The following is a 13,966-nucleotide window of genomic DNA, read 5'->3' as shown; positions in this document are numbered from 1 at the left end:
CCAAGCTGTGCTAAATAGCCTCAAGGCAGACCACGAGGAAGGGCACATGCAAGGACTCAATGGGACACTGCTACCAAAAATCTTTAATTAGAGGTGCAGAGGCAAACATACACCTACAGTGGAGCACCCATAGGGACACTACTTGAAGAAGAAATACACCTTTCTGTTTCAGGCTACACAACTGACCTCAGGCAGGGGGCTGGATCGAAACTCTCCCAGCAACAAGTTATTTCATAAATGCGCAATTCAGGGGCTTCTACACTTTCCTCTGCTGCAGCTGGTTTTGGCCACCGTCAGAGACTGGACTAGATGGACCTCTAGTCTGAGCTGGTCTGAAAATCCCTGTGAACATGGCCAAAGCCAATGCTGAGAAACACCTGATTCAATTATAAAAACATAGTTCAATCCAAAGTGCGTTTGCAAGTTTTTACCTGAAGATTTTTAATGATTCCCTCAATCTGGTCATTGAAGTGAGTGGCTATCAGGTCTGCCGCTTTATTCGGGCTCAGTAACAGCAGCTCCTGGAGACAGAGGGAGAAAATACACTGCCTTTAGTCTTACAAACTACAGGATCATGCATTAATGCTGATCCCATTCATACTTTACTATACCTACAAATCTACATGACCATATCTAGAAGTGTAGTAACAGTGGGTGAGGAATGCTTTTGAAGCAACAATTAAAAAAAGATTAAGAGGTACAGAACAGGCAGAGACAGAGCACAAAAATCCTCATACTGGTGATGCATGGTGCCTCAATCCTGAACTGCAGGTGTCACCTCACCAGCTCTTCTTCCCTGCATTTCACCCCTGTTGGTCTGACAAGACTTCCAGTTAGTGCCAGTTGTGCAGGTGTTTTGGTGATGTGGTTCCTGTTGTGCAGGAAGTGGACTAAAACCATCAACTAATTTCACAGGCCATTCATTGGCAATCAAACGGTAATAACTTCCGATCAATACAGGCCTCAGCTGGACTGAAACCAGGGACAAAAAGACTCTATATCATATCTGACATCATTAGGAAACCTACAACGGAGTCATTCTTCACCAGGGCAGTATCAATACAACAAAAACAGACAGGATGGCTGATGAAGGGAAAAAATTTCCTTTGTGAATCTATCTAATTCATTCTGTTCTGATTAGAAGCACTTTTTCCTCAATTCCATACTGTCCTCACAGGTCATACATAGATTAATTTTCCACTCATGCATTTATGTTGGTAAGAGTAAGTTATTCACATATAAATATGGCACCAAGGAGCCTGAAAAGCATTGAAAGAATGTGATACAGCACTATTCAGGGACTAGCACAATAGATACATTACAGTGGGCCACTACTAAAGCAATATAAAAGGTGTTTCTAGCAAAGCCTACCTTACAACTACTCAGAACTTTGGCAAAAATATTATTTTCAGACGAGGAATGGACAATTTGATTAAGTCAGAGTGATTTCTTTTGCCAAGTTTCACATAAAATGAATCATAATTTACAGTTACCCAAAGTTAAACAATTAGAAGCTTTGAGTTCAAGTTTAAATAACTGAAAATGATCATTTTCAAATGAAATTCGGTACATCATTAATCCTCATGGAGGATAACTGTTTAGCCTACTTTGAAGAAAGATTTTTCATCCTGCAAGATCACAATTGTGAAAAATAATGTACCAAGAATGAACAGCTTTTCAGCCCTATAATTACATTGTCACTGAAATATAGTTTTGATGACGAAAGTTAACTTGAAAACAAGTAATTTACCAGCAACTTGGCCTCCAAATGAATAAAATAATATCCACCACTTCCGTGTTATACAAATAGCTGAGAATTTTTATCTCAAGCTTTTTAAAATTGTTTTTGTACTGAACTTTGAAAAAGGGGAAGGAGAGTTGTTTATTGGTTAGAGCAGGGGACTAGGAAACAGAATTTGTGTGTGGTATTCCTGACTTTACCACTCACATGCTATGTGATTTTAACTTAACCTCTCTGACTCAGTTTGCCTCTGTAAAATAAGGATATTATCTTCTTTACAAGACACCAACTCATCGTGCATTGTCGAGTGCTTTGATGGAATGCACAGTAAACATGTACTATGTGATTACTGAAAATACACATCCACACACCACAAGACAAAACGTATAGCAGCTATCAACTCCTCCTTTGCAGTGCTTCAGGAAACTCCTCTTCTACAAATCCTACCAAAACCAGCTATGCCATCCTCAAAGACAATACTCTCCTGCCTACAAAGAAGCACAAGGTGGATAAGGGAGAAACTGGTTTAAGTTCAGAAAAACAAGCAATTCAGTCTATGCTGTACCTCAATGTGTTTCATAGCCTTTTGCCACACTGACTGCTTCTCTTCGGCACTGTACCCAGGAATGGATAGGATATTGTGGATGTAGTTGAACACTTCTTCCTGAAAGGCATAAAGTAAGAAGGTATAGTATGTTCTGGGAAGTGCATCAGTGACACCTTGCAAACTCACTTATTTGGACACAGTCATTTTCAGACTACCCACTAAACTGTATTTGCAACATGGACAATTGATTATTTAAAGGATTTCTTTGGCGGTTAGAGGTGAAGATAAACTGCTAGGGAGGTTTTAACATAATAGCTCTGCTCACAGAATTAAAACATACAGTCACAGAAGAAGGGCACTTCAGAAGCAGTACTAGGGCTAGCCCACCTTGGGAAGCAACACTTCCAATGACTGACTTGTTGGACAACCTCAGCTACTGGTAATAGTTATGGTTTGATCTTAAGTGGTTCCTAAAGGAACAAAGGGAAAGTATGAGGAGGAGTAGAACTGTATGTGAAAAGAAGTAGCTGAGATTGTTCACAAAGAGCAGCTTTACTTGGATCTCCTCAGTTATTAGAGCAGTCATCTTTTTCCCTTCTGGGGAGGATGGAATGTGACCCCTTGACAAAGAGAACAGATGAAAGGAGGGAAGAGAGTATTCCTTCAGAGAGTGAAGGTCATTGCTCCCACCTTCCCACTGTATTGCTTGCTAGTGCTCACATTCTCTTCAAGATTCTCCTGTGTTGTCCTCAGCAACTCACCAGTTCTCCTTTATCCTCCCCACTTCCACCCATCACTCTCTCTAGTCCTCTGTTTCTTCTCCCTGTCTCTGTTATCCACTTTTCTTTTCACTTCTAATTTTCTCCTTCTCCCATATAGATTTCAGCCTGCAGGTCTATAAGAGGTTTGCAATATCAGATCTAATATTCCAAAAAGAGAAGCTGCAAGGCTCTTCTATTGAGTCATGCTGCTGTCAGGTGTGAAAATTGGGCAGAAAAATGCAGAGTAATTTTCATTGACAGATTTAAACGGATTACAGGAAGTTGGTTTAGATGATCATAATGACCTCTTCTGTCCACAGACTCTATGAAAGTATCAAAAGAAAAATCTATGGCCAGCTAAGTTAAGGATAATAAAAAGATTTAAAAAAAAATATATTAGGAACAAAAGGAATTGTAATAACGGTTTAGGTTCATAACTAAACAAAAAGGCTAAATTATCAATAATGATAAAGACCAGGCAGAAGCATTCAATAAATATTTCTGTTCTCCATTTGGAAATAAGCTGGATGATGTATTCATATACTAGGATGATTAAATACTTTCTGTTCCAACCATAACCATAAGGAGGATGTTAAACAGTGTCTACTAAAGATAAAAAATGTAGGGTCAGCAGGACTGGATAATTTGCATTCAAGAGTTTTAAAAGAGTTGGCTGAGACGCAATTTGATCCACTGGTGTTAGAAAGCTAATGACAGCCACCTCACTTGGACTAGCATAAAAGCGCCTTAGTATGGATGCAAAAGCAAACCTTACAGTCATTCAGGATGGGTATTGTAGACGCATTGAAAATCAGCATAAAACAATTAACTGCTACATACAACCAGTTGACTCTCTAGTGTAGACCAGGACTCAGTGTGTGCCCAGGGTTGGCAGAAAAGGAGGGGGTTCTAACCTTACAAGGTTGATGACAGTGGGGAAGAAGAGCTACTCTCTTCTTGGCTAAGGAAACATTAAGAGCATCACATATTTACCTACCTTTCTCACTGGATCATGTAAGTAACAATCAATGATTTTGTCATAGAGATGCTCCCGTTCATACATAAACTCACAAATTTGATAGCTGAAATAAAGAAAGTTTTACACGTTAGAAAGACTCCGCTCTTCGACACCAGATAAGAAATGGAGCATAGAATGTCCATCTCACTCTCAGCTCTGAGGCAGCAGAAAACGATTACACAGCCCAGACATGAGGGGATAAATATGTAACTGATAAATAATAATATAATAAGGGCATTAGAAGCACAATTCTAATTATTAATGAAGTGTCCTGTCTAAATCCTGGAGGAATATTTCTCTGCTGTCTTTGTGAGTGGAAGAGATGCTGCCCCTAGAAACCTGCTCATTATCTCAATCATTTGTGATGGAACTGAATGGTTATCCTGGGCTGTTGGTTAGAAACCAAGACAGAAAACTGAGGATGCAGGGAAAACAGCTGTATTACAGGGATGATCAGCTGCATTTTGATTCTGCACTGCTACTTCAGACAGATTTGACACCCCTCAAGTAAACCAATTACTTGGTAACAATCTGAGGTTTTCCCCCTCAAAAAGTGTCTTATTGGTCAGAGAATAAAGAATTCTTTCAGGACTGTCTTCTGCCATTTTTCACAGATTCATAGATTTTAAGTCCAGAAGAGACTATTATGAACATTTAGTCTGACCTCCTTCCTAGTCAGAGACTCTCCCCCAATAATTCCTGCATCAAGTACAGAACCTTCTAGCTGAGCAAGTGCAGATCTTTTAGGAAGAGAAGTCCAATCTTGATTAAAAACTGTAAGTAATGGAGAATCCACCTCATCATTCCTGGGTAAGTTGTTCCAATGGTTAAGTACTAACAGTGTTGAGAGCCCTAGGTTTTTCGCCAATCAGACCACCACAAAAACAAAACACAACATAAAACAAAATACAATGAAAAACTCTCAGCACAGCAGTGACTCCCACCCCGGGGGCTGGGTCTCAGCTTCCCACTCCAGGCATTGCAACCTGCTGCACAGGGTCACAGTATTACTCATGTTTGGCCTGGCTGCCTCTCCATCATCATGACAGAGGGGCAGCCAGTCCAAACCTGAGCGGCACTGCAACCCTGTGCATCAGGTCGCAATGTCCGCTGTGGGAAGCCAGGCCTACCTCTGCAGGGTGAATACTGGGCAGGCTCACTCAGCAAACTCCTGCCTGGGGACAGGACCCAGTACCCCCATGTGAACAAAATGGATAAAATTAAAGACAAAATTCCTGAAAAATAAAATTAACTATAAAAAACAACAAAATGTCAAAGGGTTCTAAGATTTGCATCATATTTCTAGTCTGAATTTGTGTAGCTTCAGCTTCAAAACAGGTTTTCAGCAAAAGTGCTCCCAAACAACGACACACCTGTTTACAGAGCGGAAAATGCAATTTTGGGGAACCAACTTTATAAACAACAACATAGGATCCCAAGAATCAGTGGAGCCTGTGACGTTGCAACCCGTAATGCTTTATGGAAAGTAAATGGCTTATGAAAGTAAATATGACATAACTGGAATATGTTTTATGCTAGATATGCCATGTAACATATCTCTGCAAAGGTTATGATCTACTGGATATATTCATCCTATTTGTATGCATGTATCATTTTTGTATTTGAAGTTATGAATATAAGCTATGTACTTGTTTAATTTTAAGTAGCCTCAGTGAAGCAGTTGGTCAGCTTTCTGAGAAAAGACTATTCTCAGTAAGTGCCCAATCAAGAAACACTTAAGCTAACAATGAACTTGGAGACGCCAATCTACATCTGAGCTTTCCCAGGAATGTGGCCTGGCTGGTAAGGAACTCAGTCATGCATGGACATGTGACTTGCCCATGTGACTCTAAAACTCCATCTTGGAGCTGGATAGGAGAGAGGAGGGGGTCTCCACCCACAAGAGAAAGTCTATTTAGGCCCCTGGGAGACCCCTCCATTTTGTCTTCAGCTGGCTCAAGAGATATCCTTTGGGGGTGGAGAGGCTACCTGAAAGAAACTGGAACAAAGGACAGTAACCACAGGGGTCTGAGTGATTGCTGGACCCAGACTAGAAGGAGGCTAGTCTGTATAAGCAGCTTACTGGAACATCTCTAAGGGTGAGGTTTCATCTGTAATCATTTTCTTACTGTATTAGGTTTAGACTTGCATGGTTTATTTTATTTTGTTTGGTAATTTACTTTGTTCTGCCTGTTATCACTTGGAACCACTCAAATCCTACTTTTTGTATTTAATAAAATCACTTTTTACTTATTAATTAACCCAGAGTATGTATTAATACCTGGGGTGGGGGGCAAACAGCTGTGCATCTCTCTCCATCAGTGTTATAGAGGGCGAACAATTTATGAGTGTAGCCTGCATAAGCTTTATACAGGGTAAAACGGATTTATTTGGTGTTTGGACCCCACTGGGAGCTGGGCATATGAGTGTTGGAGACAGGAACACTTCTTAAGCTGTTTTCAGTTAAGCCTGCAGCTTTTGAGAGACATGCTTCAGACCTGGGGCTGTGGTTGTAGCAGGCAAGCGTGTCTGGCACAACCAGGCAGGGTTCTGAAGTCCCAAGCTGCCAGGGAAAATGGGCTCAGGGTAGTCTCAGCACATCAGTTGAAGTCCCAAGGGAGTTTCTGTGACCCAACCTGTCACAGAGCCGGTCAGTCTTCTTCTCCAACTCTCATCCATTCCTTCCCCATTTGGCTCATGATAAGCTCCACTGAATGAGGCACTGCCATGCTTTAGCTGTTCCTCCCCATCACAAGACTGTGGTCCAACCTTCATCCCACCTGCCTCCCTCCAACATGAAAGTCTTACTGTAGGATAAATGGGCAACCCAGTGATGGGTAGCAAAGGAGTGTGCTGGTTTTTATTTTCAAAATACAGCCAACTCTAGGCTAAACATGTTGTCTGAGGAATGCATAGTGGAGAGTGGCATATGAAGTGCTGCTACTGATGGTCAGCTTTCATATCTAACATTGAATTTTGTTTCCAAAGCCAGGAAGAAATTATATAAAAACAGCGTCCAAACGGAAGCAAGCATGGTCTGTGTGCCAGGGCTCAAGCCTGCTGATGGACTCCAGTCAATATGCCTTTACAGCAGAGTATGATAGAGGAACTGCACTGGTACAGCTTCCTGACTGATCTATTCCAGACAAGGAAGATGGTCAGGAATCCATGTTGATTCCCAGAGCTATCAACTGTTTTACAATGCTGCTAACCACATGGTGTCACTGATGTATTTGCAGGCCTTACCAGGGACCGACAACATTGCTTGAGTGACCTGTTCTGAGTGCTACTGAAAGGCAGAACTGAGCACTTGCTTGTCTTCATTAAACAGATGCCACCCACCTTTATATTTCCAATGCTTCTGTCCTTCCTAGTATGCGGAAAAAGAGCTCACCGTATCTGAGGTTGCAGCTTGGATGACTATTTGTTGGCTGAACCCAAACAAGACTGAGAATACTTTCAGGAGGGGTAAAGTAGCCATAGGAAATGGTGGAAATTCTTAGCACCTCTGAAAGATTGGTTTATGTCTGCTGTTTGATTTTAGGGTTGGCAACCCAAGGGCTGATCTGAATCCCCAGATACAGTACAGACCCGTTTACGCGCAAATCCACTTAATGCGCAGTAGCGCCATGCCTCCCAGTGCTACCTATTTAACATGCAAGACTTGTTAACATGCGGTACAGGAACTTGTTATGTAGCACTACATATTTGCTCACTAACTCACTGACAAAGAAATCAACAGGAAGCGTGGAGCGGAAACATGTTGTACGTCTTTACCATCTATATTGGTAAAGATGTATCACGCACGCTTAGTTATGGTCACGCTAGAGAGAGATATATAATACATAGTAGTTATATAGTAATATATATATACACTACATTAGAAATTTTAACCGTAGGCCTAATATAATGGTAGAAGGCAAGTGTCAGCATTCCTACACTGTAGAAGAAAAGTGAGTAAATAGCAGAGAAACCCAGGCTAAAGTTTCAAAAGATAATGGGATTGCTGAATCTACTCGCCAAAGATGTCTAAAAAACTAATCTAAACTGAATGGCTTTGTACAAAATATTGATTCTGCCATAGGGCTTAAGTGAAAACATGTGCGCTATTCAGCAAAACCCACAATAGACAAAGCCACGCGCACGTGGTTTGCTCACAAAAGGCTGAAAGGAATGCTGCTAAGTGGGCCAATTCTTCAAGCCAAGCAACAAAATTTGGAAATTTAATGGGGAATGAATCATTCCAATCCAGCAAGGTGTTTATAAATCGTTTTTAAAAGTGTCATGGCATAGTGCAGGTACCGATTTCTGGAGAAAGCCGATCAGCTGATGAATCGGCTACGAACGCATTTCCCACCGAGTTAAAATCTATTTTACAAAATGAAAACTACCATGAAGAACAAGAAGAAGAACTTTATAATTGTGATGGAAAAAAATGCGACCCAGAAAGGGCAGAAAATAATGGCATTTTTTTCTAAGTGAATCATAGGCACTTCTTTCACCATGGCCCTCTTAACCCACGGTCCGTTAACACACAGTCATGGCGGCTTGATTCCCAACATCCGTGCATAAATGGGTCTGTACTGTACTTGTAAATGCCTTTAGGATGTGGACTCCCCCACCCTCCATAGTCACCCATCATTACATTACAGTCATTACAATATGCCCTACATAGACCAGGTTTTAACCTGACTATTTTACTTTCCATGATGGAATCAAATTCAAAGCTAGTCAAGTTTCACATGATTTGAGGTTCCATTCTGGAAGGTTCACACAGCTCTGCAGAAAGTACTGCTAAGAAGAACTGAAAACAATCAGGATGACATTAAATACAAATGGATAGAGAGATTAGATACGAACTGACAATAAGGAAATAAAAGTGAATATGTTTGGGGGAAAGTAATCCAAGCACAGCTGCAGAACAGCAGTGAGATACTTGGAATGACTACATATCTTCAGTGATGATTAGAAAGGCTGAGAGGGCTACAGGAGGACTTTTAAAAACCAGGTAATATACACTGTAAAACCAAAAAAGCTTACAATTCAGCTTTTTCTGCCATAGGGATGAGACGAGTCTCTTCAAATTGTACTATCCCTCCAGCTTGCAGTAGTTCTAAAAGGACCTGAAGAGATATTCAATAATTATTATTTGTTTTGTGTTAGTACTACAGCCTCAGATCAAACAAAGATTGTAGCTGTCTGAAAGAGCTCGCAACCTAAAACTGAGTATTACTGTTGGGTTTTAGTTTACAGGTGTATTTACTTTTGGTTCTCCATCAATCTGAAGGTCACATTTCCCTAGGATTTTCCTGTTGGTGCTATCAAACACAAGACAAGTACAGGAAAACGGGTGACCTTCTCTGCCAGTGATACCCTAGCACCAGGGAGCAGGAGTTACGGAGGAAATTCAATGACAGAGAAAACCAAGTAGCCTGGATCTTCCCAATAAATTAACTTAATGTCAGAGAAGGTGATAAGACATGACCCACCAGGGAGAGGGAGAACTTGCTGCAAGGATGATAAAGGAAAATAATTAAGAGGCTACAAATTGGAAAACTAATTATTAAACAAAAGCAACTAAACTTAGGTCTTGTCTAAGTGAGACAGTTGCATTGATTTTACTTCAACTGGCTTTTAAATATTTGCATATTTTGTCCTGGTTTTAAGTGGGAACATTTTCATTTTCTACTCCAACTCCAGCTCCAGCTCTCCCATAGCATCAGTTATTTTTCTACAAAGATAGGCAGGCTATACATGTCAGGAAAAAGACGACGACATTTAGGTACATGTAAGACCTAATGAGACTGAAGCATAAATAGGAATTGAAGTAAAACACTTGAGCCCAGATATTGCAGTGGTAGCAGCATGGGGGGAATGCACTGTCCCAGCTAAACCTAGACAAATGCCATGTTAACACCACGTGTGTCACACTTTCTGCAGGAGTCTAGATTAAAAAAGAGTCCTGATGGCCCTGGTTCATTTGGGGGACAGGAGAAAGGTTCCCTCTTTTTAGGGGGATGTTTCAGACCCCAGGAGCTGGGATTTATAGTACCCATCTCCAGGCCCTGTTCTGCCACTGCTCCTGACTGTGCCCTGCTCATGCCCTCCTTTCCCACCACCCATCTCCCAGTGAAAGTTTCCATTTTGGTACATTAGCTCCAATACAGCCCGTGGTCACTCATTCTCTGTCTTCTGACCAGCCTTAATCCTCCTCTAGAGATTGGTAATTCCTAGCACTTTTTTTGATCAGTTTGTCTCTTACACATAGTGAAATACACCTCTAAAGATTGCTACCTGCTGTCTCTCTGAGTGTCGGGAATCGTCATCAGGGCTGCACAGAAATTCAAGGACCTGGTCAAGGAGAAAGATTACTATTTTCATTATATATTAATGAAACAGTGGAGTCCTTGTGGCACCTTAGAGACTAACAAATGTATTTGGGCATAAGCTTTCGTGGGCTAAAATTCACTTCATCAGATGCATGGAGTGAAAAATACAGTAAGCAGTATACACACACGTGGAGAACATGAAAAGATAGGAGCTGCCTTACCAAGTGGGGGGGGGGGGGGTTTCAGTGCTAACAAGGCCAATTCAATTAAGGTGGAAGTAGCCTATTCTCAACAGTTGACAAGAAGGGGTGAATACCAAGAGAGGGAAAATTACTTTTGTAGCGCTAACAAGGCCAATGCAATGAAGGTGGACGTCAGCCGTTTCCAACAGTTGACGAGAAGGTGAGTATCAGCACAGGAAAAATTACTTTTTATGGTGACCCATTCACTTTCAGATGTTTGTGCAGCCTTACTCTAAGGCTCTGAGGCCTTTCATTAAATACACTATTATCCATTGGTGTAACCCCACCAAATCAGGCTATAGACTTGCCTGCTCTAGGGTTTGTATGCACTGGTATAGCTACACCAATACAGCTCCATTGGTGCAAACCCCTAGTAAGGTACAGCTTATATTGGTTTCAGGCTGTACAGAAACATGCTGTATATTAAACCATTCCTTATACAAACCCATATACGTTATACTTAGTTGATACATGCTTAAAATCAGGTAGTCTGTTGGGCCCTTTATTCTGGCATCCCACTGTTAGTAGCATACCTATACTGTTTTCAGAGAGAGGGTTACAGCCAGTGCCAAAAGATTAACATTTTGGTTCTCTCCTTCCCAACACCCGCACTTTCCCCAAACACACAAAATCTATAGGAAACAGATGGAAGCCTGCCTTTCCATGGCAAGGAAAGACTCCAGGGTCTGAGGAAAAATAAAAGCTAAAGAGACACTAACATTGTTACTGCACACTGTCTTCACTTCAGGAGATATGTGGAGGGGTCAGAAGCAGAGGTTTCTCCCATATCTCACAAAATTACATAAATCACAGCAGGCTGAGATAAGAATAAGTATTTAAAACATTAGCACTTTTGTGCTGCCTTCTCCGTGTTGTTTCTGAAATCACAACCACTGAGCCCCCAACCAGTATCCCACCTACTATGTGGCAGGTAACAGATCTTTAGTACAGCCTGAGCAATTTATTTGTGGAACCTGCATGTCAGATCTCAATGTTCAGCTGAGGTTTCCTCAGTGACAATGGAACATTTACCTGGTCAAAAAGCGTCCTGTTTACAAACAGCGTATTGTTGGGTTTAGCGAGCTGCCGGGCAAGAAAGGTAAAAAGACAGCCAACCTGTGATGGGGTGAAATCAGAATTTTCCACCATAACCTTGTGAACAAGAGAAAAAACAAACATGATTTATCCATTATGCAATCACCTTTGAAACACACAAAACAAGACATCACAGCATGACACACTAGAAGTTAACTAGCTGTACCAGAGTGAACTCTGAGGTGTTTAGAGAGCAGCACAGCATCTTACAGGCTTTCCAAGTTGTGGCACCACAACTCTGCTTAGCGATCAAGCCTGCTACTTCCTTATGTGCTCATTCAACATATTGTATTTCTGTCGTGAAGATCGTGAATGAAACTAACAGTCACCCTGTGTGGTATTAGTTCCTGTATGGTTTTAAAAAGTAGCTTTGGCTCCCATTTCAGATTAGCTCAGATGTCCCAGTTAGAAAGCAAGTGCAGTGACTAGCAGCATAAGAGAAAGCTGGAAAAAAGGCACAAGGGCCTGGAACAGAGGGAGTACAGGGGAAGCCAGGTGGGGCTGCACTTAGATACCCAAGCAACTATATGCATCTCTCTATGGCTGGGTAAGAGGATTCCTGAATTAACAGGGAAGGCATACTCAGAAATGGTTACCTGAAGAGATGAAGTGCATGACTGCCTACACTCACTACTATGGTAGAGGCACCTGACTGAATGGAGACAGGGTTCTGCTCGTGCTTCTAAGGGTGTGAATTTGCACACATGCTCTGGTACTTTAAGGACTCTGAATAAAGGGGAGTCTGAACAAGCTTAGTTGTCTGGAGCCCTGCAATAAGAAGGGGATATTTGTGCATAGACTTCACTGTCTGGGGAGGGGACTCCTACAGGAAAATCTGTGGCTATGTTCTGGGAAATAAGTTACTGAATGAACAGGAGGGTCTCATTGCCTGTGTATGTGTACAATGGGGTGCTGTTCCCAAGCATGAATGCCTGTGATGCAGCTGAATTAAGAGAAGCAAGTTTTTAGCCATGCTCAGTATCTAAGGAGCCCCCAGGCCAAAAGTATCCAACTTGAGTACTTAGAGCCTATAAATTGCAGCCTTTCAGGGAGACTTAAGGAGAAAAAAAAATCATTTGATTATGAATTGAGAGACCGATTCTGGAGTGCAATCCAAACCAGTGAGGGGTTGTCTCACTAACTGCCCTGTAATCCTGGGTGCTTCCCAATGCTTTACTGTTGTAGCTCCCAACCTGGGCTGCTCACAATCAGCCTACCAGCATTCAGGTCACACCTGAATGTCTGTGCATGCATGGCTGCAGCCCTGGTCCAGCAGCTGTGATCCCAGCAGCCTGCCAATAACACATCAGTCACACACTGACTTCCACCAGCCTTGATTACAACCAGCGAGATGACCCCAACACACTCCAGTCCTGAATTTCCCCCAAATGTCCCTCAAGTGTCCAGCCCTCTCCCGGCCAGGTCCTTTGCTCCTGTAAACAGACAAAACCCACATCACAGCTTATTAATTTAACAGGGGTAAATACACTACTCTAAGCATAGCACTGAGCTAGTTTATAGTAAAATAAAACAAATTTGTTAGCATCACTTAACCTATGTCCTATTGCTAAGTAAAAGGGAGAAAGTTAGACCAGGTTATAAGGAAGTAAAAATGAAACCTGCATCTAAAAGTTTAGAACTTAATCTAGCAAAATACAGGTTTTGCTCAACATAATCTTTGTGCAAGAAAGTAACTATTATAGTAGTGCGTAGGTGTGAACATAGGGGTGCTTTGGGTCAGAATTTCCCGAGCTGTGCTATATGATTGTTAAACTGAGGTGTTTGAATCAGCCTCACCAACACAGGAGGAAGGAGGCGTTGCCTCCCCAACTGCCTTCCACTTCTTCCTAGCAGCCCCCAAGCAGCTCTGGTGAGCCAGGAGCATTCTGCACAGCTGTTTTGCCTTTCTTGTTGCAGCTGCTCAATAGCTCCCACACTGGCTGTTTGCTGAATCGGGGGGGGGGGGAAAGCAACTCTGGTTGCTCCATTGCCAGCTTCTGTGCCAAGTTTTGGGAGTCCCTAAGAGAGCACTTAGTAAAGGATGGCTCCCCACCCTACCCAGCCACCAAGGGCAGCCCAGCAAAAGGGGCCTCTGTCTTCACGAACAAGGTCAGCTCCCAGACTACTGCACTGGGCAGCACAGCATGGGGAGGAGGTGATCAGTTCTCTGTGGAGAAAGAATGGGTTCGGGACTATTTAGAAAAGCTGGACAAGCACAAGTTCATGGGGTCGA

General features: G+C 42.1%; 1 protein-coding gene across 6 annotated transcripts in view; it reads right to left on the bottom strand.

The window, feature by feature from the left end:
• Positions 1-13,966, bottom strand: part of VPS8 (VPS8 subunit of CORVET complex) — a 229,976-nt gene that overhangs the window by 97,804 nt on the left and 118,206 nt on the right. For all 6 annotated transcript variants that reach the window (XM_038417053.2, XM_038417055.2, XM_043492809.1 and 3 more), the window contains 6 exons: positions 11,671-11,790; positions 10,362-10,418; positions 9,108-9,190; positions 4,047-4,131; positions 2,307-2,405; positions 432-521 (listed from right to left, as the gene is read on the bottom strand). In XM_038417053.2, coding sequence (XP_038272981.1) covers positions 432-521; positions 2,307-2,405; positions 4,047-4,131; positions 9,108-9,190; positions 10,362-10,418; positions 11,671-11,790 — 534 coding nt within the window. The remainder of the gene's footprint in view (positions 1-431; positions 522-2,306; positions 2,406-4,046; positions 4,132-9,107; positions 9,191-10,361; positions 10,419-11,670; positions 11,791-13,966) is intronic.

The sequence above is a fragment of the Dermochelys coriacea genome, chromosome 9 (genome assembly GCF_009764565.3).
Source record: "Dermochelys coriacea isolate rDerCor1 chromosome 9, rDerCor1.pri.v4, whole genome shotgun sequence".
Lineage (NCBI taxonomy): Eukaryota > Metazoa > Chordata > Testudines > Dermochelyidae > Dermochelys > Dermochelys coriacea.
The sequence above is the reverse complement of the archived record's forward strand: the minus strand, read 5'-3'. Positions and strand labels throughout refer to the sequence as shown.